We start from the raw sequence: 27,313 nt of genomic DNA on the forward strand, positions 1-27,313 counted from the left end.
AAATTAAAATTACATTCCAGAATCTAGCAATATCTAGAAAATTGCTGTTTTCTTTTGCTTTTCCCATTCAGAGGAGATTTATAAAGGGATAAATACATTCTGCCATGGGGTAATTAACACAGGACTACAAATTGGAAATGAAATCTACAGAGATGAAATCAACAAGTACAGGTCATCTCCAGGCCTATTTTTCCTTCTGCACCTTCCAAGTGATTAAGGCTGTAATGTTTCTGAATTGCAGCTCTGGAATATAGGACTATGTAAAGTATATCTTTTGTATTTTAAAAATAGACACAGTTTAAATTTGAAATGGGTTTGGGATTTAAGCCTGTGTCCTTTGTCACTCTAAATTAAAAAAAAATAATCCTGTTGGAGGTTGCTGAAATTTCAGAAGAGTGTGCTGTCAGCTGAACATTGTTGTAGTTTTCTTGTCCATTTTTCCCCTCTTAAAATAAAAAGCAATCTGTAAAGAAAAATCTTGACTATGAAAATTGCATAATTAAAAAATTATGTTGGCTTAAGTTAATTTTTCTCAGATTTCTACTATTTACATTTTCTTTTTGTTTATATGGTTGTTTTTCTTTCCACTGGGACTGAATATGAGTGAGACTTGTGGTTTACATGCCAGTAGTAGTGGGCATAAGCAGGAAGAATTAGGCTGAGGTGTAATTCAGGGCATTTACATTAATCACCGAACCATTTATGTAGATGTTGCTGACTGTTGAAGGGAGTTTAGCTGGTCAATTTTACCCCCAGATCAGTACCCTTGGTCAATACTTGTGGGATTTTTAAGGAAAATAGGTCTGCCTTCTGTGCCACCCTCCTATTCCCTCTTTTCTTACCAGGATCTCTGTTAGCACAGAAAGAATAATTTGCTTGGGGCTCAGTCTGATGAAGACACTTGAATTTAGACTTTCACATTCAGGCTCAGAGCTGGATTCTCATGCTCATACACAGTTGTCTCGTGTCATTTGAGTTGTCACAGTCTCTGAGATGCCAGCACAGGGCTGGCAGATGTGACACGGACCTATGGGAGAACTTGTCTTGCAGCTGGAGGTCCGGCAGTGTTTCCTGGGGCTGCTGGGTGGCTGTAGCTGCCCATGTTTGAGCAGCTGAATTGAGGCTGGCTATCCAAACTCCCAAAGGAGGCCTAAACAGCAGTGTCACAAGTATCTGTACAGTGACTCTTTTCATGCTAGGACACGCTGACTGGCACAGCAGCACTGTAACTCTCTGGAGTCTGCTGAATTACAGCTCCCTTGGCTGTAACAGGAGCTCACACATGTAGCTGATGTGAACTCACCTACTGCGGGCACCTGCATTGTAGTGTCTTAAACTGTACCCTGAATCCTGCCCTTTATGTAGCCCCTATTCAAAGGGATGTCTTTGAATGTCATGTGGATAAGATTAAAATTTCAAAAAAAAAATATGTAAAAGTAACCTAACTTTAAGGCTTTTCTATTTTTGGAAGAAGCAAGGCTTGCTTTCAGAAGAGACAGAGGCTTTGAGTAGGCTGCTCTTGGTAACAGTCAGTGAGCAAGCTGTCTTTGGAAATGGCACGTAGCAGGGGGGTGCACAGAGCTGCAGCCGGGATGGATAGATGTTGTCACACCATAGCCATGACTGTATTAGATGAAAAAGTATCACATTTTACTAATGGAAGGGAGGAGACAGCTCAGTGCTTCATTTTGCAATGATGACAGAGCATTAAATCGGTCTGGGGAGACTGATGGGAAGAGGGTTGTTTTTTTTTTCAGTTCACTGTGTATGTGTGTGATACATCAAATTTTCTAAAATGCCAATGAAACTTTGAAGCCCAGATCAAATTTTAGTAATAGGTTTGTGTGCCTTTGAAAACATGACCTGTACTCAGTTTGTGTTTGTCAGATGGCTAAATGTTGCCTGTTTTTATCTGTCACTTTTAATCATATAGCTAAACAAATGCAATTGGGTACAAAATCCCAATGTAGCATCACTTTTCATTTGTAACTTTAACATAATGCACATGTTGAAGCTTTCTGTGAAGAAACTGCCCACTAGGCAGTTTCGGTAGGTGCCAGATTCGGTTTGTTTACATATTAAACAAATCAAACACATTTTAAACAATGTGTACAAGAAACTGCTTCTACAGTTTACTGCATATATACATACATAACATACATATATATGTGTGTGTTTTATTCTTGTTGGGATTTTAAATTTTGAAAAAAGTACGATTTTTGTAGTATTGGGCCAAGAAAGTACATTAACATTAATCTCTAAAGACAGCCATTAGAACCACTAAATCTGTCAGGTTTTGATGGACTACAAGACGATATGAACTGTGTCTGTCTCAGACAGGTCAGGTAATAGCATAAACATCCTAAGACGCATGAAACAACCAATAAACTCTGAGAACTATGGCTAGTCCTTTATTTCACTTGATAATGAAAGAAAAGGCTGTGGATAATCAGACTTCTTTCTTAAAGACCACTGTTGATCATGACATTGCTTAGATCTAGTCTTCAATATCCAATGTACACCTGAGACTCAATGACAAACTGAAACTAGAAACACGTCAGTGGTTTTCATTAGGATGGGCGCCCAAAGTGTCTGTTAACTGCTGCTTTCAGATGAAAGGGGGGGAAAATTAGTTTCAGCCTTCTTTTAATTTTTCAGAATTCAAGCAAAAACTAGAGAATTTCGAGAGAGACAAGCTCGTGAACGGGACTATGCTGAGATACAGGACTTTAACCGGACGTTTGGCTGTGATGCGGACCCAATGTATGCAGGGATTGCTTCCTATGACTCTTCAAATAGCGGCACGATAACGCTGACCACCAGACCACAGAGCCCGAGGGAAGGGCAGACAGTTGAAGCCTTGTACGCCCAAGTGAAGAAACCACGGAATTCAAAGTCTTCACCTGTAGACAGGTAGGCACCAGACAGCAATCAATATGCTCTTTTGAAATCCACCCTCCTAATGCTTGTGTCGTGGGAGATGACTGTACGTCAATTGGCAAGTCAGAACTGCATTTTTATTAATGGCTTTTTAAAAGCCTTTATGCAGAAAAGTATTGAGCTCACAGAAATCAAACTGTGGCAGAATGGGATCTGAAAGTTTATCCTACAGAGCCACAGATTTTCTTCTCAATCTTCAGCTGGGTTTGAATTTTAGAGCCCCTGTTTGTTGCAATTCAATTTAAATTCAAACTTGTGACATCATCTGGTTTGTTTATCAGAGCTTTAACTAATATGACTGTTGAATACCACCTTTCCAACCTATTCAAAGAAATTACAAAATCTTTGGGAAGTTCTTACTGTTCAAGCAGAAGTGGGTTAAAGCTTACCTGGATTTTAGTCCTACCACAGTCCTGAATTTCTGTATAGTGGGTGGAACTTTGTGATAAAATACAGACCAACTGAGTAAACTCCAAGCCTGACTTATGAGTTACGTTCTCTTCTCAGGCTGTAGCTTATGATTTATGCTTTTCCTGGGGTTACATTATCTGAACTATGTCATGCTAAGTTTTATGTTGAAATCCAGCAAAATTCTGGTTTCTGTTGATGGAGTTTTGAGTTCATTCAAAAACCTGAAGCTAAAAAACAGGCATGCAAACTAGCATAAAGTAGAAATAACCAAAGGCAAAATGAATAGCTTTTTTTGCACTTTAACAATGGAAATACATCTGTTTTCTTGGCTGACATCTATGATGTTGAAGTTCTGCATTTTCTCAGCTTTACAAAAATGAACATTGAAATCCTAGTGCAGGAGGTATTGTTAACTCATTCAGAGGTTATTAATTTAGCTCATAGTAAAATAACTTGTAGTTTTGTTTTCTACCCCATTCTTTCCAGAAGAAAAATACTGGACATTCACTTAAATGATCAGAACAGTATCTTTGGTTACAGTGTTGGAGGTCTGTATAGCTCTCCATATGGAGTGGCGTTGATCTTGCCTATTCTGTTCTGAGTGTTAAATAGAGTCATTTGTACTTAAGGAAAGCAGCTGTCGTGCAGAGTCCAGTTAATTGTCTAAAAGTTTTTTAATGAGGACTGTTTGGTGCATTTAACCCTCTGCTATATCTACTAAAGTTTCTTTGCATAATATTGGCAAAAAAATATAATGTTGTCTGACATGAAAAAAAAGGACATTTCAGATGTATACATTTTCACTAAAAATGAGTAGCACAGCTGTCTTTTTATTTTCTCACACAGTTATTCTGTATTGTGCTGTATAAAATAAAACTATGTATTAAATAAACATAGTTTATATATTGTAGATATGTTATGTTTATGTATTGTAGATATGTATGTTATTTCAGTGAAGGGAACAAAATGATTTGAAAAAACACAGTTTCATCTGTGCCCTTGAAATTTTATGTTACCTAGCCCTATATTGACCAGCCGTGGTATGCCCAAATGCCTGACATTTCAGTGCTTTTGTTATTTTGGAAATCAAGATAGCTTGGTTGGATGTGGCAGCCACGTGGTGCCTCTCGCGGCTGTTTTTGTTAGACCAAAGTGTTTCATGCCTGAGTTGAATGGCATCTATGTCACATCAACAAAAAAAAGTTCTTTGATGCAAACCTGGCACGGGGAAGTATAAGACCTGTGTGACCTAGCTAACTCTGTGTGATTGCTGATAAAAGAGCCAGAAGAGAGTGAGTAAAACTGAAGATAACGGTGTACTGAGGGAACCTGATGTTAATGATAAGGGTGGGATTGAAGAGCAGTGTGGCAGTTTCACACATTCAGGCTGCTTTGCTAGAGCCTGGGAGCACAGAGGGCTCCGACTCACTCAGCTGGATCATGCTGGGAAAAAAGGGCAGACCCTGCACGCAGAACAGGCTGGAGCAGAGGTAGAAAACGCAAGTCAGGTATGAGCAAGAATCATAGAATAATTTGGGTTGGAAGAGGCCGTAAAGATCATCCAGTTCCAACCCCCTTCCATGGGCAGGGACACCTCCCACTAGAGAAGAAAAGCCATCCTTGGTTTAGTGATAAGGGAATGATATAGGACATTCAGCAAGGAATACCTGGAAAGAAATAGATAGTTCAGATAGAAAAAGGTTATTACTTACTACCGATGTCCTCTGAAGTATCTGTTTGGGAGAACTCATGTATGAGCTTGTGGCTGAGCATCCCAAGGCTGCTCTGCATTCTACAAATTTCCTCTTAGATGTATTAAGGAAATATAATCTGAACATCACTTTTAGGAATAGTTCTGTCTGTGTGGGCCTGAGATGCTTGTTAGATGAGATGTCACCCTGTCTGTAGGATATCTGGCTTCTCACCCCGTGTACATCACCACTTGTTTCTTGCTGTCCCTTTCCAGCACTGAGACCTTCCCCCTTCACATAGCATCTCCTGTAATGTCTCTTGCCACAGCAAGTATCCAAGTGCCTCTTCATGTGGCTTTTCTCCAGGGAACTCTTTTCTCTGCAGGCTGATTTATCCTCATAATGCCACAAGAAATCTGAGGAGAAATAGCCGGTTACAGCTCTGTGTTCTTAACATACCATTTATGTTATCATTCACCTGCACCAAGTGTTACTTTCCCTGTTTTACCCCTTTGCCCTGCCATCCTTTCCTTCCTCTGTGAGTTTCAGAGGTTACCTAAATAGAAGCTGTCCCTTCCAGCCCTTGTGGATGGGAAGAGAAATCACTAACACACGTTGCCCGCGCGCTGAACTGCCAGGAGCTGGTAACGGCCAGGCTGTCTCAAATCTTTAGCACATACATATTAAAAGCAGCGTTGTTTATATGGGAAATGTTATTTCTATTACAGTTTGGTGCTTAGTGCCAAACACAATCTGACATTTAAATATGTCCAAAAGGTTATTTAAAAGTCTCTTACAAAGAAGCCCATAACAAAATGTCCCATAATAGTTTGCATACCGTTGTTGAACACATGACAATTTTTTCCTTAACTTGCAAGTGAATTACTGCATCTGTGTGTGAGGCCTTGTCAGGGTTTGTTTTTCTTTAATATTCTTCAAGCTTCTCTCTTATTTTCATGAACACATGCCACCAACTGATGCAAATTTAACCATGTCATGGTGTGTGAATGATAACAAAGTTGAGGACGAACTGCTTTGTCAGAATATATATATATATATTAATTTTTATGTATTTTTTTCAAAAATTAGGATATTATGAGGGCAACTACAACTAACTAAGCTGCACCCAAAGGTGGTACTTTCATGTTGTCAGGCAGAGATCCCTAAAATATTTTATAACCTAACTTGAAACCAGGGTTAAAAATAAGCCTGTGCTTGTGTTCTCCTTCTTCAGTGTATTTAATATTTATCCATATCCCAAGCGCACATTAATTGGCAGACAGAACAAAACAATAAAAAGATGAAAAAAATGTTTATTCCCTAATCATTTTGTCCATTTATTTCTCTTAGTTAGAAAATGGATTGTACAATGCCAAAATACAACAAAGGAGAAAGAGTTGTTAACTTACTCATTGGAAACTTGCACATTGGTGTATGTGTGGAAGTAACATTGCTTCAAACATCTTACCAACTATAGGTATATAGATATATATATATATATATATATATATATATAAAAGCCTATAAATAGTAAATTTTTACTCAAAATTCCTTACAACTTGGAACTGTTTTAGAATTGCTTTAATGCAGATTTGTGTTGGATCAGAGTTAAATAAATCATTGATGGATATTGGTGGCTTTTTTCTTCTTCTAGTGCTAGTTATTATCTGATAAATATGTAGATGAAATTAAAAGCTCAAAGTAAAGATCCTTCCATATGTAATCCATATGTAAGTATAGATCCCGTGAATCTTGAAGTACATTTTAAATTCCAGTTATACTAGTCATAGCAATTCTCTCTAGTAGCACTAAGAAAGTGTTTTCTGATCCTGATCCTAGAGAATTAAAGCAGAATCTTTTCCTTAACAGAAAAGCAATTTATTGCTTAGTAGAAATGAAACTCTAGCAATAAATAAACAAATAAAATCTGTTGGGGGTGTTTGGTGATCAGGATAGCTGCTTATCCATCAGCTGCCCTTGCTACATTAGCTCCATCCTATGTATCAATAGCTTACAGAGACAGGATGCTAAGCATTTTTTTCATTTAGCAACTTTTAACGTTAGCCATTACTGGAGCAAAATCTAGATGGAATGTATAATCCATGTTTATTTTACAGTATTGGAAAGAAGTGTCTTGAGAATTGTGTTCTTGTGGATAAAGCTTTTACTTTAACTGAGAAATGTCTCTAGTATGTTTTGCATCACACGGAAGAGAAGCTGCACTACTGATCAATAGTATTTTTCATGTAGATGACAATGATGCTATACAATGGGGTTTTATGGTGATCACCTGACACCCATAGTTGAGCAGTATATAGAAAGACAACTCCTAATGGATGTTTACTGGCTGTCACTGTGTAATCATTTCCCACCAAGAGTGCATTGTCCTGAAATATAATTGAAATAAAATAGGCACTGTGCTGCTGTAAATCTAAATAGCCTGAAAATAGTAGGCTAGACTCCCACAGCTTGCTGAGGACATTTTAATGGAAACATAAATACCATAATCATATGCTTTTTGCATGCATTTTACTGTTAAAAAGAAAAAAATTGTTCATTTTAGAAAGGGAGACCTTTATGAACTGGTTTCTTTTCTATCAGAAGTGGAATCAAGTTATGTCAACGGAATATTTGGGAACTGAAAATCAACCCGTTTGCTTTAACTGTCATCTGCTCTGTGCTGAGGCAAAAATGTTGTTTTTAAGGTCAGGCCACATACTTTGCTTGCTGCTTTTCCAAAAAGAAAGGGAGACCATTTTATTTAGATGTTAACTTTTATTCACTCAGTAGTATCTTTGTGCTTAAATTGGCACGAGAGTAATGAATCCTGGAAGCTGGAAAGAAACATTCTAATATAACATAGCAATATGTTAAAAGCAGACCCTGTCTTTCTAGTGTGTGTAAAATGATTCTTAGCAATAGCAGAATGGGTCGTAAAAGCTATGAAATGCTATATTGCAATGCCTGGATAAATATTTGTTAAAAAAACAAGACACTTGTGCAGCTATATTAAACTTCTTTATTAGTAGTGTCAGTCATAGGAGTGTGCCTAAAGTCTGCGGAATCATTTATGCATAGAAATCTGAGCTTATTGCCAGTCCCATAGATGAAGATATGAGTTATTACTCAGGGCAATGCATCCCATAAGTGCTAGGAAATTTCTTTTTTCTTAAATGAAGAGAGTTTTAGACAGAAGTTGACTTGAGGAACACCACACAAAGGGGAAGGCCGTGGTGCCGTAACCCATCTATCCAATGACATTTAAAAACTGTAGAGCTGTTCAAAAGGCTAACAGCCTAGGCTGAACAAGATTATGAGTAAGCTCTTCCCTCCTACCTTTGTTTACTTCTGTTCACTGATGTGGAAGTGTATTCCGAAGTCCTGAATCCTCATTCTTCCTTCCATTTATCACTCTCTACCGTCAGAGTCCTACGGATGGCATAGTTGCAGAGGAAGGCACTGTTCGTGTGGGTGGATATACCATAAATACTTGATTAGCTTGCAGTCATTTCAGAGCAGTGACCCCTTCGTTTTCCAGGCTCCTTAAACAATTGGTAATATTTCAGAAATTAGTAGTAAAAGGTTTAAAATCCTTATCTTCCAGAGATTGTCACCCTTTCAAGGCATAATGAAGCTTCATTCCTATGAGAATTTGGCTTCTGCAAAGACTTCCCTGCCCTAGAAAATGGCACATATGCCATTATGGGATCATCAAACAGACTTTCCAAAGCAACCCTGTGGAGAGCTGTGGGTTAATGAACTATTTGCAGTTCTCTCCCAAGTAAAACTGAAAGTCATTGTGGTATTTTCTTCCTTTCTGTGATAACCTGGAGAAGGATTAGTTAGAGCCTCTGTGAGACTCTTCATGGGGTTTAATTTCACGTTAGCACTAACACATTGGGGGTTTTTTTGTTCCTCTACCCTTCATCCTATAAGCCAGTAATCCTTACCCCCAGGACTGTCTAAAAATTAGCTTGGTCTCTCATAGACCCATGCATTTAGAACCCAATAGACACTATTAGCATTGGTATTTTATTATCTAAGGTTGGTTGTTTTCTTTTGTTCTTCCATCTTGATAGAATATAAGACAAATTTAATATAAATTCATGAGGATTTATGTAGACTCCCTATTGTGAAAGTATGCAGTTGCACTCCCTGTTTGGGTTACTGCTTTGGTGGAATAAGTGGCAGACTCACAGTGAACTCTATTCAGACTCCCATTTTAATTACTTGAAAGTCTTAGGTTCGCTTTTTTTTTTTTTTTTTTTTTTTTTAAATAGATACCAAACACTGATACTGTTGTGAGAACCACGACTCTCCATTTACCACAGCCACAGCCTCACTTAAACCCTGGTATTTTTGCTTCCTCTCACTTCAAGTTGACTTGCTGCCTAATCTAAAGCATGAGAGCTATTTGTTTGTTTTTACAAAAGCAGAAGAAGTTGGTATCTTACAAATGGCAGCAGTGGGAAAATGCACAGAAAGATAAGAGAGAAACGAACTTTTACTCGGGTTACAAAACACAGAGGTGAAACAGGGCCCAGTGAAGGCAGACTGTCCTTATTGCCCGTATTCTGAGACACTGCTAACTAGCACCCTGTGCTGTAATTAGTAGGATCAGTTTGGTTTTGTAATTTTCAATTCTTTAATTCTTTAATTCTTTGCATCTACCACTTATGATGAGCCAAGGTAGTTACAAAGGTAGATCAAAATCAGGCACTTTTCTTAATCTTAAGAGTATTTTTGGTATTTAAACTATATTGTAGATGAATTATATATATATATTTTTAATATTGGGATATTAGTGCAATTTACACACAGATACAGATCAGTTATGCATTTTGTTTCTTGGATAAAAAAGAATGGCCTTTAAATTTCTTCAGATGGTAGGAAGCAGTATTTAATTAAAAATAAAGGAAGGAAACCTAAATGATAAATCCTAGTATAAAACAGAACATGATGTAAAAACTAGAAAAGCCAATGTCTGACACTGAATGGTTATGTATACCTTGAGATTGTAGTTAAAAAAAAAAAAAAGGAGCTTACATGTACATCTTTATTTCCCACTAATGCCTTCAATAAAATGTGGAGTTCTTCATCCTGAGATAATTATAGGGAATATCTGAGAATGCAAAGCTGAAAAAGCAAAGGCTTACCAATTCCTTAAATGAAGTGCTTCAATCCTACCAGTCTAAACTGTTTAAATCTGTCCTTTGCTAGTCCTGTTAACCAAAATTTGGATGGTGAACTGATGTTATGCAGCACTTGAATGCCATAATTTAATCAATTAAATTTGTTGTTGCTGTTGAATGTGGCCCTTTTTAAGTGGAATACAAATTTATGATTCTTCTGTCTTTTATGTCCCTCCAGTCAACCCATCTGTTCCTCTTTGGTGAAAGATTCTGGCTTCTGCTCTCCATGTATTTAAAAAGCTGAGGTTTTGCATTTTTGAGTTGTCTGATTATAGGAGAGGATTGCAGAGGCTGAACTTGTAGGATGTGTTGTGCATTCACAAAATCCTATCTCTCCTCTTGCTAAAACAAAATACCCAAATTGAAGTTAGGTCTTTAAATTAATACAGCTTATCAGTTGAAAAGTAAAGTAAGAATTAATTTTACATATGTTCTTCTAATCTAGAATATTAGATTTGGAGGTTTTTGGAGATTTTTGTGTTCTGTTCTTTTCTTATGAATGGTATCTGTTTCACAGATGAGACAAACTATATTTAACTACATTGTTTATCTTTATGGACAGTCTTGTTTGTTTACGTGACTGAGAAAGCATCCTGCGGATGGTCTTAAGTGGTTTGTCACTAGAGGAAGTTGTGGAATACAACTGTGGGAAGGAATCCTCTGCAGTAAACTTCAGGAAGGAAAATAACATTGCTACGTATAGGTTAGCATGTGTGTTTGTGTTAATTCCTTTTATCATCTTGTAAATTCATTGAATGAGTGCTTATGAAACATACCACGCTGACAACCCCAGAAACTGAGAAGTTGCTCAAAGATCTCATTTCATTTTGTTCTTAGTCAGAAAGTTGAAGGCTAATTCTTTTACACTGTCCCCTCAGCAAACAGCACTTATTACTCAAGTATTATACATTGTAGCTTATTTTAAAAAATTGTTCCTTAATGCTCAAACACTATGATGTGAGGTGTTAAAAGCTTCTTGCACAACCTATTTTATATGATTATGCATTTCTGAAAAATGTTATTCTAACATCAGACTTATTTACTTGCCATGTATATATATATATCTTTCACTCCTTAAAATACTGGTGACATTTAAACAGCTTTTCAGTTTGATGCATTTATAGAAATCTTTCTTATGTATATAGAGTATTTTTACAGTAAATAGATCATGTATTTGTAATGGACAGGTAATTTCATCTGCCTTGAGTTTAGACAGTGATATAGCATATAGGGCTTAATTTATGAAAGCAAAAGCAAAAGAACAGATTTTGCTTCATTTTAATTTTTGTGTATAGTTTTGTGACAATAACACATGGCACACCTGAGTTGCATTGCATGCTATGATATGTCTTCTGTGTGCAGCAGTTCAGTCTCAATTACAGCTTTCTCTCATTCCTAGGTTTAGCTTTAAAGGAAAGCACAGTACAAACTAGGATGAAAAGAAAAGGCAGTATTACTACTACTAACATTCTAAAAAGCAATTAGAACCTGTGCCACACAAGGTATATGAGAAGTAAAGTCCCTCACACTTCTAATTTCCACTTGGGGAAGGAAATTTATTTGCAGAAGACCACAGTACCACAGTACCAGGCCTCCTAAGCAGTAGGAGTAATTGTCCTAAAAACTCTCTGACCTGGCAAACAAAGGAGACAGAAAATAGTAACATGGGTCTGTATTTCCTGAGATGTTGTTCATGGCTCATTAATAGTTGCAGTATATACCATGGGGTATTGTATGCTGCAGATGAAACAAGCAGAAGTTTATTTTGTAATTGTAATAATAGATATAGTGTGAAAAAAATAGAAGAAAAAGAAACAGGACATGATGTGATGCATTATTTTGCACATCTTCTTAAACTGTGCTGTGTCTGCTTGCTTAAGATAAACTCTGTGCATATTTGCTAAAATGTTGTCAAATTAACCCACCCGTTTCAGACGATTGCTAAATGCCCATCAAGGAATGGAGGGATGCATTGAAGCTATTTTAATTAGCAAAGTGTGATTTAAAGGTTGCTAAAATCAAAAAGAGCTTATTCATTTTTCATCAATAATCATTTTCCTTAATATTTCATCAAAACCTGCTGATTCGGAGACCACCTTCTGGGCTTTGATTCATTATGACTGCAGACATAATTTAATTTTTCCCCCCTTCCTCATTCTGTGATATGCTCTTTCATCTTTGAGACATTGTTAAGATGTTTCTAGCATTCACAGATTGCTAATTGATCCAACTTTTTTAAAACTGTACTTAAGACAGAGGCTTCTTTTCTGTAGAAGCAATTTTTCATACATTTGCTTTTACTAATGTTTCTTTACATCTTTGTATCTGATAAAGTATGAATTCTCATACAGACGTGAAAAATTGAGAACATGTGGCTTTCCTTTTTTGGCCCTAGTATGGTCAATTCGTGTTTCAGAATACATTTTGAAAACGCTTTTATTATTAAGGTTAAAGATGATACACAAATGTTTTCATACCAATGGTTTCTGCATCCCAGTAGTACTACTGCATCCAGGGATGTGCTAGATTCTTCTGATTACAAATTTGACCTGGTCCCCCATTTAGTTTTACTTTGCATGCATGACAAGTTAGGTAAAAATACCACAGGGATGATTGAGTGAAATTTAAAGAGTTGTTATGGTCAGTAAGATTGAGAAGTTACCGAGTTAGACTTTAGTTCATCTAAAACAAACCTGGAATTAAAACAGCGCTGTAAGTAATGTTTTTATCTAGGTCTTTGGGGGATCATTAAAAAAAGCAATTATGGGAATTTATGCAAAGCATTTTGTGAAAGGATGTACGCTTAAAAGAAATTGTTCCTTTCACTCCAGCAGGGCTGTTCATCTAAGTTTTGTCTACATTACCATACTCTGGTAATATTTTAGTCCCAAAATGCTTTTCTGTTACTATTTTAACTCAAGTTTCATAACCTGTTTCTTCTTGGAAGGTCTCCCTGTAGATTAGTACCCAGGAAACTTTTAATTCAGATACTGTATTAAACAACAAATTATTGATTGCTCGGCATCAACAAAATTCAGTGGATTGAAACAGTCTCACTGTGGTGAAGTGTACCCTGAACTTTTTCTGTGGGTGGTTGGAGAAAATTCACAATCCTCATTTTTCTTCAATCACCTCTCACTGATGAAAAGCCTGTCACACTTTGTGGATGCAGTTGATGTCCAAACTGTGCACCCATTGTGACTGAGGGCAGGACCATTTTTTTTCTTTTTATATTCATAGCAATTTTCCTCAATCCAGTCAAATTAGAATTTCAAAAAATGTCCTTTAAGTCTTGCGTAGATCGTCAGAGCTAAATTGTTGCTTCTCTTCTAAAGTTCATATAGACTGAATTTCATTAGCTTTCATTAGTTACGCTATTTTTGATATAGCTAAAATTGCTGCAGCTTAAGATGTCAGAATTTAACAGGAAAATAGGTGAAACTGAGACAGCATCTAGTGTCAGGAATAATCCTACTATATTGGACCTCATGCTTACCTTTTTTAATATTCCTTCTCACACTCATGTACCTCCATCGTCTATGCGGCATGTTATTTGTGAGTGTGCATCCATATTCAGTAGAGCACATACACATGTGCAGAATAAGATGCAGACACATGAATGTGTCTCGCTGGCAGATTTTTTATGTTTGTATTTATCTATGTTAGTATGGGTATAAAAAATAATCTCTAAAAATTCCTTCGCTTCAGAGGAAGTGACTTCCAGAGCTCATCTAGTCCAAGCCCCTGCTCAAAGCAGGTTTGACCAGGTCAGGATGCTCAGGGCTGTAGTTATATCTCTGAGGATGGGGATTTCATCAACTCCCTGCGTGCCTGTTCCAGCATTTGACTATCTTCTTCATACTGACTATATAAAACAAGCAAACAAACAACAACAAAAAAAAGACCTTCTGATATCAGAATTTTCTGTGCTTCAGTTTGTGTCTATTGCTTCTCATCCTGTTGCTGTGCAACTCTAAAAAGTCTGGTGTGTATGTGGAAAAAAAAAAAAATAATCTTCTGTAAGATTAGGAATATTGTAACAACTGACTCAAAATTTTCAGGCATTGAAAACATTTTCTAAAACAATAAGGATAATAAGGATTGCTTTGCAAAATAATGCTTCTTTGTTGACATTTGGTTTTCCTAATGATTGGGAAGTTTTTAATCATATATCACCTGTTGTATTGCCATATTTCAGAGGTACACTCCGGTATGTGGCTTGTTTCTCCCAAATTATTTTCAATATAGCTGTTGTCTTTTTCTCCGCTATACTATTCTTAGTATGAACAAAAAGCTTGAGGACAAATCATAACTCTTCATTGCTCTTAAGATATAGGAAGCTGCCTTTTGTCCTTTATTTCACAGCTTTTGTATTATGGGTACAGCATTCAATTCCACCAAAAACAGTGCCTCTCAAAGTACTTTCCAAAAACCACTCAGAGCTGTGTCTGCTATTGGATTGCGTATGCTCCTTATACATACTTATATATGCACTTATATGTACTTTTGAGCTGATCCTGTTCTGCCAGTGTATTGCTCTCCTGCTCAGGCATGGTTACTGTTGTGCTGGACCTGCTGCTGTGACAGCCTCTATTCTTCTGCAAAAGGACTTTCAGCATTTTTCTGAATTGCAGTTCTACATCTCATCTGCACAGTTTTCTGGTCAAAAATAAATCATGGGTCCCAGAGAAATGGTAGTGTATTGGCAAGGAATTGTGAAACAAAGGTTTCCAAGCAGTTCTCAAAACCCTGCTCATCTACGTTTGTTTGTGAGCTAAAATTTGCAGATGGCAAGTGCTGTGGCATTGCAGGAACTGAACCTCAAGAGACGTGGGTGCCTCCTGCAGAGCTGAAGGACTCCACCGGAGGAGAGGGAGGGGAGGAAATGAAGCAACGCTCCTGCGGAGATCAGGAGCACTGCAGGATGGTGATCGGGGAGAGGAAGCTGCCTGCTGAGCTTGCTATGACAAAGGGGAGCCAGCTATCCTCTCACCCTCAGAAGAAAGAAAAAAAAAATCAACTGCCCTCCTTATATGCACAGATGAGGCATAGGATGATCCATGCAGGATTGTCTTTCATCTATATAGCACGTTTGCAAGGACTTAAAGAACTTTGTAAACTTTAATGGGGACTCGTAGTCAATATAATTTCATTTCGCACCTGATCCCCTCACCGCTCCCTGCACTGACAAGCAGCCACCTGTGCAGTAAAACACTGCTGCTGTTTAATTGCATATAAATCAGGGTCAGGGAATAGAGACAAGCCAGGAGAGTCTGGAAGGAGAATGTAAGTGAAAAAGGTAATTACCTGAGCTGGAACATGGCCAGGGCACCAAGGTTAACACCTGTATGCTTGCAAGAAGTGCCTGGTGATGTTCTTCCAGAAGCCATTTTCTACTGAATTATAGAAAAGACCTTGTTAGTCACTTGATCTGACTCCCTTCTTACACTGAATTGGTTCCTACTGTGGTTTATTCCATAACTTGTGTAGTGCACAGTTAGTCACTCTGAAATGGGGTTTCTCTACCCGTTTTATGTGGAGAGATAGACTACTCTCTGTCCTTTATAGATCTTGGTTGAGAATACAATTGCCTGCATCTAACCTGAATTTTTATTTTATCAGGTCCATGTCCTCTTGAATGTATTAGTGTCTAGGGAAGAAAGGTATAAAGTGTCTGGAATTCCCAGTACTTGTCTGAAGGTGTCCAATGAGATCTTAAGGAGACAGAAAAAATTGGTTTTGATGTGTGCTTCTCAGTCACAAAACAGGGCAAAAGAGCTGCTGCTGGGACCTTCATTGCTGTGCTTAGACTGCTGTGAAGACAGAAGCTAGCTCAGTCACCGCCCCATCACATCACAGAAGATCCATACCCTTCCCATTTTCATTTTCTCCTCTGTTTGGAGACAAATTTAATAATTTTTTTTAACATAGTTTAATCATATTTATCTTTTATGTTTCACACTTTTAGTTCATTACTCCATCTTTCATCAACTTGAATTCTCTGTGTAGAGTGCAGGAGTATACTTTGAAGCAACTCAACAGTTTTATCCTCCCAGGTTACTCACACTTTATAGAGGAGTTACAGAGGATGTACAGAGTCATACAAGAAACGTATTTCTCGCTTTATTTCTGTTAGATATTTATCTGAACTTAAAATCCCTAAAACTTTCACCCAAAGATGGCTAGTTTATGATTTACTCTCTCTCTATGGTATGTAAAATAGTTTTGGGGTTGCTTTTGACCTTTTTATTGATGGATGCTTTTCGTGTTTAAGAAACCTACAGCATTTCACAAAGTTATGCAGAGACAAATTGCATGTTGTGCCTCTCAGTATTACCTGAGCAGGTCTTTAGAGGGGGTGTGCAAGACATTGTGTCTGTTGGCTCTGAATGTGGACATTGAGAACTAAAACTTCCTACAAGTTGAGCTCAGTCTCAGTAACTATGGCTCTAATATTTGCATTCCACACAGATGGGCAATGGAAAAGACTTCTGTGTATTCAGCAGTTAGTTACACCATCTCTACACAAGCAAGGAAGTTAAAGATATGCTTTTCATTATTTTTTTTTTGTTGCTATTATTTTTTATAGTTGATAGCACAGTGATCATAAATATTTCACTGACATTTATTATGAAAGAGAAGTATATTGCTATATTAGAGAGAGAAGTTGAAACTTGCATGTGATTTTAAACTTTGCTGTGTACACAGACTGACAAATTGTGCTGGCACATAGAAAATAAAAGGAGCTAAGAGAAGTTTAAAATCATGTGAGCAATTTGCAATTCACGTGAGGATGGCAATTTTATATAGTGAATAAATAAGATATTAGGAGCGATGACATTAGGGAAGTGGTTGATATGAGAGGAACATGTCAAAATAGGAGGAAATGAAGGTTAGAAGTATCAGGGTGAGTAATAAAGAGTGAGAATGAAATTGTGTGTGTGTCTAAGGCAAAAAGAGCTCCCAGACTGAAACTTGGAGGTGATGAGGAGTAGGGATGAAGATAGTTGTAGGGGAAATAGAAAGGTAGTTATATTTCAGCAGTCTGTAGTCTGTTAGTAATCTCCTTGGCTATGATATAATTCATACACAGTTCACCAGAATACAACCAAAAAAAAAAAAAAAAGCACTGCTGTAGTGTTCCTGCCCTATAAGAGCCGTCCTCCAGGATTAATTTAAGATTAGACAAAGACATCTCAGCTCTGTTCATTCCTGCCCTGCAACTTCAACAATGCTGCAAATACAAAAAAGAAGCCCTGACTGCTGCATCCCATCATCTAAATTCAGCTGTTCTTCCCCTTGGTATTACATCAGAACAATTTAAAGAGGCATGAAACAGCAGGAGCCACAGTGTAGGTGTTTAGGTTCTTGCTGCTTGGTCACATTACTATCTTGCTGTATCTGCAAGAGTGTTGCAGACTTGATTAAAAAAATTAATGATGAGAAACAAAGGGATGAGCAAAGAGAACAAAAGAAAAAAGTGAAGAGAGCGTGGAAGAAGTTTATTGCATGCAAGTCATCCAATTATCCCTGAGAGCCCCAATCCCTTGTCTAATTGCCTAAGTTGATCCTTCAGGACTGAACGGATTAAATGAAATAGCAGGGTTGGTGGAAAGCAGCCTATGGGAGGCATTTTGTGAATAGGCTCGCATGAACAGCAGAATGATTTCTATTTGTTTCTGTTTGTCTCAGCCTTCTGTTATCAAAATTGTAGCAAAGAATGAAAAGTATGAGGGCTTTTGATTAGAAAATAGTCTCTTTGGCACAGAGTTGAGGCACTGGGGGTGCTGGGAAACCTATCCCGATGCTTTTTGTGCTATGCTAGTATGCTAGTATTCTGTATCTCTTGCCGGGATCATAAACTCTCACTTTACACTATGTTAAGTTCATTTGAAAAACTGAGGGAAAAGACAAACTTCTTTCAGATACCTCTCTGCAAAATCACTAGACACTGGCAAATGTCTGAATTGAACTGGCACAAAAATGGGAGCAAGCTGCATCCGAAATCATTGTCTTGTGTCAATTGCATGTGCCAACAGCAACTGAACTTGCAATGGAGGAAAGAAGACTGTCAGGCTTAATGTACCTTAAAGGACTTCTGTTTAATACATTCTTCTGCATATGCACTGGATAAGGAAGAGTCCTCTGTAATAGCCTAGCAGATCATTCTGTCATGGAAACTATCTCCTGTAATTACCCCTTTTAGACAACCTCAATCCTCCCAGCGCTAGGGGTCAGGAAGGGAAAGAAAACAAGAATCTCCTGTAAAAGAGGGGAAATGAGGGGAAAACAAATATTTTTCCAGCCTTGTTTCCTCTTAGCCAAAGCCTTCAGTTTTTCCCAAAAGACTGCCCCATGAAAGAGGGCTTGCAGGACATAAACAAATTCTCAAGCACCGATGCTATCTTATTTTTATTTATAGAGTGCTATAGAGTGTGGTGCAGCACTTTATAGAGTTTATAATAAAATCAGGTTGTATCCCATAAAGATCTTACAGTTGTTATGTGAAATGTTAAGATGTAAGACAGCATTAGAAGGAAAAGAGGCTACATAAATGTTAGATGGTTCATTTGGATGTCCTCAGGTGACATCCAGCTAAGAAATTAATTTCCTGAGAGAAACCTGCTGCAGAATGGAAACATTATCTGAAGTGAAAGGAGCTTAGCAGAGAAGAAAGAAAAAGGAGTGCTTTCTAAGCAGTCCTAAACTTGACTTATTCTTACATACATCTTCCTTCCTTATACCTCTAACTGTAGTTAAGAATAATAATTTTTTTAGAATCCCACTCAGTTATTTCCATCAAATCCTTTTTCCAGACCTGCTCTGTGGTGAACACTGAAATGATTCATGCAGTCATACCTTTCTGACTGAATAATTGATACATTTTGACAGGCTGAATGTTCAATGCATTACATTTGCTTCTCAATATATATATGATGATTAACATAACTAGGTCTTACGTGTGCTCATCAAGGGGAGAGAATGCCCCAATGAGAATATTATTTGATGGTTCGATGAACTGAACTTTGATACTGCACTTAGACTGTTGATAGCATTAAGATAGTCATGATGGTTTATGGATCTAACTGTCAAATTAGAAAATTTCACTGAGTTAGATAGAAAAGATGGTGAATTGTAGAGAATGTAAAAAAAAAAAATCATTAACTTGCTTAGGTCCAAAATTTCTCTTTCCAAATTCTAGTCTTAGCTCCTGGAGGATGAATGGGTATCTCTGAAATACTCTGACTGAATGTGATTCCATTGGATCTAAATCTGTCGGGATCTTTCCCCACCAAAGCCACTGAGGTTTCATGAAAAATAATTTGAAGCTCTAAAAAGGTGCTTATTCCTGCCTAAATCAGAAAGCCAAGCTTTCTATATAGTCAAAGGAGAGAACTAGTGGCCTCAGGAGAGCAATTCAGAGCATCCAAGCGAGATAGCTCTAGGCAGAGTTGTAAATGTTCCCTCCCCATACATATTAATCTTGTCCTGAGGTGATTTAGTTAGCAAGCTGATATGAACTCATTAAGTCCAAAGTCAACTGAGCTTCTCTGTGCATGGTGCAAATGTGTGTCTGTTCATGAAGGCTTGTCCATCCATAGCTCTCCAGGTATTGTCTGTTTTGAGCTTATATTATTGTATGCTCCTGCAGTCATGGTGAATGAATGTCATTTTTGCACCTAGCTTTGCCACTGTGATTCTCATAAAACAGAGGCACTGAGAAGGATGTTCACACATGGTTAGTGTATTAAGCTATTAGGAGAGAGAAATCCATACCTAGTCCATGGATAGAGATGATATCACCAAAAGGTAAACCAAAACACTCAAGAAACATGGCTTTCTCTAAAGTCTGTGCAGAAAACCTGGTTTTCATAATGTAGGTACTGAAAATCTGTACTGAAAATGTGTTGAGTACCTTCAAAATGACAAATGTAATGCTTAAATGTAAATGTTCAGAGCAACTCTGGATGTTCTGGAGAATGCTACTGAGCCTCTAGCACCAATCAAGAAGGATGTGGGACTGCATTAAGACCTTTCCATATTTTCCATTCGTATGAAAGTAAAAGTCTTCCCTGTCTTCCTTCTGGTGTATAAGAAGGCAAAGTATTATGTCTGAATATGACAATGCCTAGATGACTCTCATAAATACTCAAATGCACTTAAATATTGCAACATTTAAATACATTTAAATATGTCAAATGAATTCTATTTAAAGGATTTCATTAAGAGGATTTTCATCAAGTATTTGGACCTTGCATTCACTTCTCTCTGCTCCTATTTCTCTCCATTATTTGGAAGGGAAATCTAGGTTCCTAAACTGCCTTCATAAGCTGTTATTTGGGACAGGAAAAAAATCAAAAGGAAAAGCAGTAAATATTCAGTGTGTGGAATATAGCTAGTTTCAGAATGTTTCTGGGCTCGTATTCTTCTGGAGAGTCAGAAATTGTTAACTAAATACTGCTTATTTCACTAAATTCTGAACTTGTTCTTTCTTTTAAAGTGACTTAAATAAATGTCTGATATATCTTAATCAGCTATTTCTTTTATATGGCTATTTAAAAATTGCAGAGCATAAACCTGGTTACCAAATTGGTAATTAACTGTTTTTTGTTTTCTTTTAAGAAAGACACTGGTTTTATATTGTACTATGAAAGTTGATATCCTTCTGTGAAAATAATGTCTTAATTGTAGAATAATGTCTATTGGCAGTTTTTGAGTAAACTGTGCTGTGCAGTCTCTACCTACTAAAAGCTGAGTTTGAAAACCTGCACATTGTTTACAGACTTTCTCAGCAGTTTCATTTGTATATGGCATCCCTGTTTTGTGGCTGAACCTCTGAATATCTGCTAGAAATGAATTTGTCTTTCAAGGGGTATTGCTTGGGGGTATTGGTTGATAGCCAGCTGAACAAGAGCCAGCAGTGTGCTCAGGTGGCCAAGAAGGCCAATGGCATCCTGGCTTACATGTGTATCAGAAATACAGTGAACAGAAATAGGGAAGTGATTGTCCCCCTGTACTCGGCTCTGGTGAATACTGTGTTGTAAAGCACCAAGCAATAGGACAAGAGGAAATGGCCTTGTCTTGTGCCAGGGGAGGTTTAGGTTGGATATTAAGATTTTTTTTTTTTTTTCACTGAAAGGGTTGTGAAGCATTGGAACAGGCTGCCCAGGGAAGTGGGAGAGTCACTATCCCTGGAGGGATATAAAAGATGTGTAGGCGTGGTGCTTAGGGACATGGTTTAGTGGTAGACTTGGCAGTGCTAGGTTAATGGTTGGACCTGATGATCTCAGAGGTTTTTTCCAACCTAAATTATTCTATGGTTCTATGAAGGGCAAAATAGCAATTGTATTCAGTCTCTTACTCCTACAAGTTCTAACAATAGCATTTACTCGAGCAAGAGGAGAGCCTATTTTATTAGCTATTTTGAGAATCTGTAAGACCATAACAGTTCTGGCTTTATGTAGACACTATGGTACATGATAGACTGGTGGAGACATTGTTCAAAGAATGATTTGAAATATCATATAAGAATTCAGATATCTCAGCACTTGTCATATTGCTAAAGAAGTCATGGTATAATGTAGTTAATCCCTTAAAATGTGATAAGAGATTATTTTAAGGTTGGTAATGGAATTTTTCTCTCTTGTTAATTATAATTGGCTCGATAAGTAAAACATTTTAAATATTTATGTTGGGAATGCCAGCATAACAAAGGACTTAACATTAGAGAAATAAAAATGGACTTTGTTTTAGTTCATGTGCAATAATTATTGGTGGAAAATGGGTTCATAAGTGATTCTCAAAAGGATACACATTTTTTTCAAGAGCTGTTTTCCCCTACTATCGAACTCTAAGGGCCACCCCAATATGATGTAATAGGTTTCTCAAAAGAAGAGAATAATCTATTCTCCCTGTTGTCCAACTGCAAGACACAAAAGCAGTAGATTACACTGCAGGTTAAAAAAGGCATTCAGAAAATATGTGTAGTAATAAGGAGAGTGAAGTGCTATAAGGATATGACATGTAGAGGTTGTGGTTTTCTCCAGAATCAGAAATTTTTGTGGCTGGATGTGGCTGGTATAACGAGGTATGGGTGATTGTCCTCAGAGTAGAAGACCTTCAGGTCCCTTCCAGCTCTGTTCAGCCAGGGAAAAGCATCTCAATTCACTGAGCATTTTTATGTTTACTATTATGTGCTATTGTGTAGACTCTCTGATGGAAAGTTACTGATTTGACTACTGTGTTTTTCTGCAAGCATATTTTTATTTTTCTGCTAGTCATGTAGCATTAGGTGATTTTTTTAGGAATCCTTGCACCAATAAAATCTGTGTGTGTGTGTGTCATGCTAACATATTTACCTCATAAGCTTTGGACTATTTTTGCTTAGACTAACAGGGAATAAAAAGAAAAAGAAAGCTGATAGAGGTTTTTTTGCATGTATTGCAAAAACGTTTTGTCTTAAGTGCTTCAAAATGGGGTAAATTGTCTTGCCCTTTACATAAACTCAGTACATTACAGAAAGTTGCAATTTAGAGCTAATGCTCTGAAAATTTACAAAGAAGTAGCTTTGTCAGAGAAGCAAATGTTTGTATTTTTTCTTCATGTCTCAAAAATAAAAACTGTAACTACTATGTTACTATGTTTAAAATGCTGTTATAATAAATATTTTTAAATAAGTATATTGCTTTGGGTTCTTTAAGAAACACCTCATTATTGCTGCAGTAGTCTTCAGGGTGCTTTTAATCAGAAAATCATGTAAATTGTTAGACTGGTTGGCAGCTAATAGACTTCAAGCTTTGGATGAATTATTTTATACTCATACAAATAATAGCCATATTAAATCTGAGCATTTCATCATCAAATCTCTAATACAAGTGAAATATATTGAATTGTGATTCTTGGTACTTGTAAAGTGCTTTAGCACTCTGAAGCATTTCACAGACAATTGTTACTGAAACCCTATGAGGGCTAAGTTGTTACCCCTGCTTAAAAACAAAATATCAACATAGCTAAAGAAGTCTGTAACGCCAATTGCATTGACTGGAAATGCATATGAGAGGTTTCTTTATATGCTTACACTCTTCCCTGAATTTTTACTGTTGGTCACTGACAAGTAGATGGACCTTTTCCAGTACAGCTGTTCTTGTTTCTTTTAAGATGGAAAATTAAGTTAGAATAGGAAAAAAAAATGCATAAATAAAGAGTCTATAGTTTAGTGAACTTAATTACATACATAACTTACTGGCTTCTTGGATCCCACTTGCAGGCACTTTGCAAAGTGAATAGGATTCGTCCAATTAGATGCAAACGAGCAAAACTGAGCAAGTCACCCATGTTTTTCCTATAGAAAATGAAAATCCAATTAATACAGTCAAAGAGATCTGTGATGTAATTTACCTCATCCTAAAAATGTCTAAATAGGTCAGTTAAATATGTCCTAACAGTCTTATTTATGTTAATTGACTAAGATGAATAACTTAGATACATATGTCTTTATTTTATTAGTTGAATCCCATTCCCTGGCTCCATGTATGATAATATATGCATGAAGTGTCCATTTATACCTGTGACAATGTGCCTTTTACTGACGGTAGGGAATAATAGTGCCCTGAAGCTATATGTAGCTATTGTGCAGCTACACAAATTTTATTTTGGGTGGCAGTGGTGGAAGGGGTTTTGTTATTGCTTTACCAGTTTCACCACTAATGAAGGCAGGTTGTAGGTTGTAGGTTGGGGTGTCTCTGAAGACTGTCACTTCCAGCAGCACAGTGGATGCTACTCCCACTCACAAGCCATCTACTATTTTTTAGTACCTCACCTGTTTAGGGTTGTGAAGAGGAATGAGAATTATGCAGGTTGTATATTAAAGTTGCCTACTTTAGCATTGTTTGCCAGAGTTTTTTGACTGCTTTGTATTAAACTTCTCTACCATAATTTTCAACTGCTTGTACCCTTTGACTGCTGTAGGATCCTGTATCCAAAAAATGTTCTTGAGTCAAACAAATCTGATTTATTGTTTGTTTGTTTTTTTTTTTTTTTTCCCTGAATTGGCTGTCAGAATCTTGCACTGAGGTGCTGCAGTAGGAACCTAGTACCATACACCTCCCCACATGCAAAGAGTAGCTTTGAGTTGAGTCAGGTATGCTGCAGTTCCTGCTTTTGGATTACACTGAGAGATCAGGCCTTGTGTGACATGCCTATTTTGTAGAAGAACCTGAGTGGTTTGAGCTGGTTTAGATTAAATTAGATTCTAACAGTGCTCTAGATTTTATTATCACCAAAAGAAACATTCAATTCACCTGCCATTTAATCTCTCCTCTTCCTCCTTTTCTGTTCAAGACAGAACAAATGTTGAATAAAATTACTTTAAACCCACACATTTGAGACTTATTAAATTTAATCTTTCTTGTCCTAGTATGTTTGAAGTTGTCTGCTTTGTCAATTATCAACACCCTGACTCCTTCTGGACTTTATTCAGTACTTTTCTGTTTCATTATAGAAAAGTAAATTAGAATTGTGGGTTTAGCATATAATTTCTCTTTTTTTTATTATTTTATGCACTCTCTCTGGAGATGTGTTATGTTTTCAAGTATTCAGATTTTTAATCTTCAACCTAGAATTCATCTTTAGAACACAGTTACAAGATACATTTACTTATAGAACTCTGTGATGTCTGTTCAGTAAAATACAGCCTATATACTAATCAGTTTCTCTTGATATCTATCTATTGGATTTCTCATTTATTTATTTACTGCTTAGGAATCATTTGAGCATTCACTTCGTGTTTTGTTGTTGTTGTTTTTAAATAATGCATCTAACAACAGACGGTGTTATTTTTGTTATTTTTCTTTTTCTTTCATGAGCTATGTACATCCACCCACTTCCTTTTTGCTATGATGAATTTCCTTTGTACTTGATTATAGTGATTTTTTTCTGGTTTGACATCCCTCAGGCTCTGCCTACTAAATCAATATCATCTTTCAGTGAATGTTGGTGTTATGATGAGCATTTTTCCCCATTTAAAGAATACTTTAGAATAAACCCAAGCAGAGATTTTTTATGATGTGTCAATTTACTTTTTCTTCATATGCCTGTTTCTCAGTCAAATCTAAATCAATTGTTGTCTAAAGGTTTCTCATTTTCTACTCTTTTAAATTACTACAGTCCAATTTTTTGTTTCCCAGGCCAGCATTTATCTTTGTCGTGTAGCAGTCCACATTCTGAAGTATACAAATGCCGTAGACCTCTGACGTTCCTTCATTAAATGTATTTGAGGTGTTGACCAGATTATGGAACTCATCAATTACTTCTTAAGACATTAAATGCATCCTGAGTTCTGTGGAAAGAGGTGAAGAAAAAATGTTGTTTGCCTACTCATCTGGGAAGCTACAAACTGTTACCAAAGCCAGTTATCATGAGCTTTGATTAGAAATCAGGACAGGCAGCTGCTGAAAAACATAGTAAGAAAAAATGTATCCAGTTAAAGAAGAGTTTCTTTGACTTTTGAAGAGCAGAGGGACATCACCAAGGCAATATAAATGTGCATTTCTTTTAGAATGTATCTGGCTATGGATGTAGATATTCTAGGTTGGTGTGTCTGTTGTTGTTGTTATTAGAGTGTCACTCTCTCTATATGACCTGAGCGTATGTTTTTCTTTAAATTTAATTTCTATTATTTGTCTTGCATCTAAATGTATAGGCTCTCAGTAAATCAATTTTTCTAAAATCTGCCCATGAATGCATTTGGCTTTAGTTGAACGATTACTAGTATAAAGTCTTGCCAGCAGAGTAGAGGTGGGATTCTGTACTGATTTAGAAGTGAATAGTTAATTGCTGCACTTCTGAGTATTTTTCTCCTTGCCGTTCCATTTATCAGGTGGTACCCCCTTCTCAAAGCAAAACTTCAACAAATTGTTTAATTCAGAATTTCAAAAACTTTACTGAAAAAGCTCATTATCCTATGAAGCTTCCCGACTGCAATGACTTGCTTTTGCAATTTTTCCAACTCAACTCACTGAAGGACTTTATATACAGAGATGTCTAGTGTGGTGCAAGTCAACCTCAGGCCATCACCACCAATGTTAATATCTCTGTAAAGAACTAGTTCCCATTCCCAATAGCAGTAATGCTCTGCTTCCCTAAATAACTGAGCAGGTGCAGTGTTTCACAGACACAAAAAAACAGGACTGTTTCATTGCCTTGCCTAGCTTCCTCAGTTTTGGATCATTGGCCTTCTCCCAGTGCCATTCACAGGCCATTCACTGAGCAAGGTCTGCTCACTTACTAAGCAGAAAATTATCTTTTCTCCCAGGTTAGTTCTCTGCTGAGCTGACGGCATTGCTAGTCTCACAAAAAGCCTAATGAGAGCTGGTGTTAGATGAACACGGTGTTAGTTTATGAGCATGGAGGTGGGAGTGGGAAGAAGAGGTCCTGGAAGGGGCACAGCTGGGTTTTTCTATACACTTTCATTGCCATCCATTTTTGCAGCCTAAGGTGAATTCGTGTGCCTTTCCCACTTTATCCTAATGTAATATACAGAGCTTCAAAGTAGGGAATCAGAGCTGGCTTCTTTCTGTATTATTTCCATGATATTTTTATTTGTTTTGTTATGTTAATAGTTGGTCATTAAGTAAAATCCATGGTAATGCTGTTTTAAGTTCTTCAAGTTCCTCTTATGTTAAGGGTTTTATAGTTCTTAGATAAGATTTTAATTTTCTGTCATTACTGTAATTGTATAACGCTTACTTCAGCATTTAAATTTAAGAAGTCCATACTGAGGGCATTATTTTCCACTTTAGGTACTTTTTTTTTTCTGCCATCCATTTTCTGTAATCTGGTAAAACTTATTTTCAATGACATAATATCCGTGGTTTTGAAACATGAATTTGGAGGTTGCTGCACTGGATTAACCCATTTTAACTTTGGCGCCTAACGGGAGGTCTCAGCATTGGAAAATATTGATCATATGTTAAGCAAATATTGCTAGACTAACATAAATCGACATGGGCATTAGGTGTGTTTAGCATTTGTGAAAGTGGATGACCTGCAAAGAGAAAATAAATATGACATGAGAAGAAA

At 37.0% G+C, this 27,313-nt stretch overlaps 1 protein-coding gene across 12 annotated transcripts in view; it reads left to right on the top strand.

The window, feature by feature from the left end:
* The window catches only part of PARD3 (par-3 family cell polarity regulator), a 446,166-nt gene that overhangs the window by 342,942 nt on the left and 75,911 nt on the right, over nucleotides 1–27,313 (top strand). For 10 of the 12 annotated variants that reach the window (XM_084281998.1, XM_084281993.1, XM_084282001.1 and 7 more), the window contains one exon: nucleotides 2,659–2,913. In XM_084281998.1, the coding sequence (XP_084138124.1) occupies nucleotides 2,659–2,913 (255 nt within the window). Of the gene's footprint in view, nucleotides 1–2,658; nucleotides 2,914–27,313 lie in introns of those variants that run through there. The other 2 variants (XR_014618202.1, XM_084281994.1) reach the window with 2 other exon arrangements.

This window comes from Netta rufina, assembly GCF_964035555.1.
Source record: "Netta rufina genome assembly, chromosome: 2".
Lineage (NCBI taxonomy): Eukaryota > Metazoa > Chordata > Aves > Anseriformes > Anatidae > Netta > Netta rufina.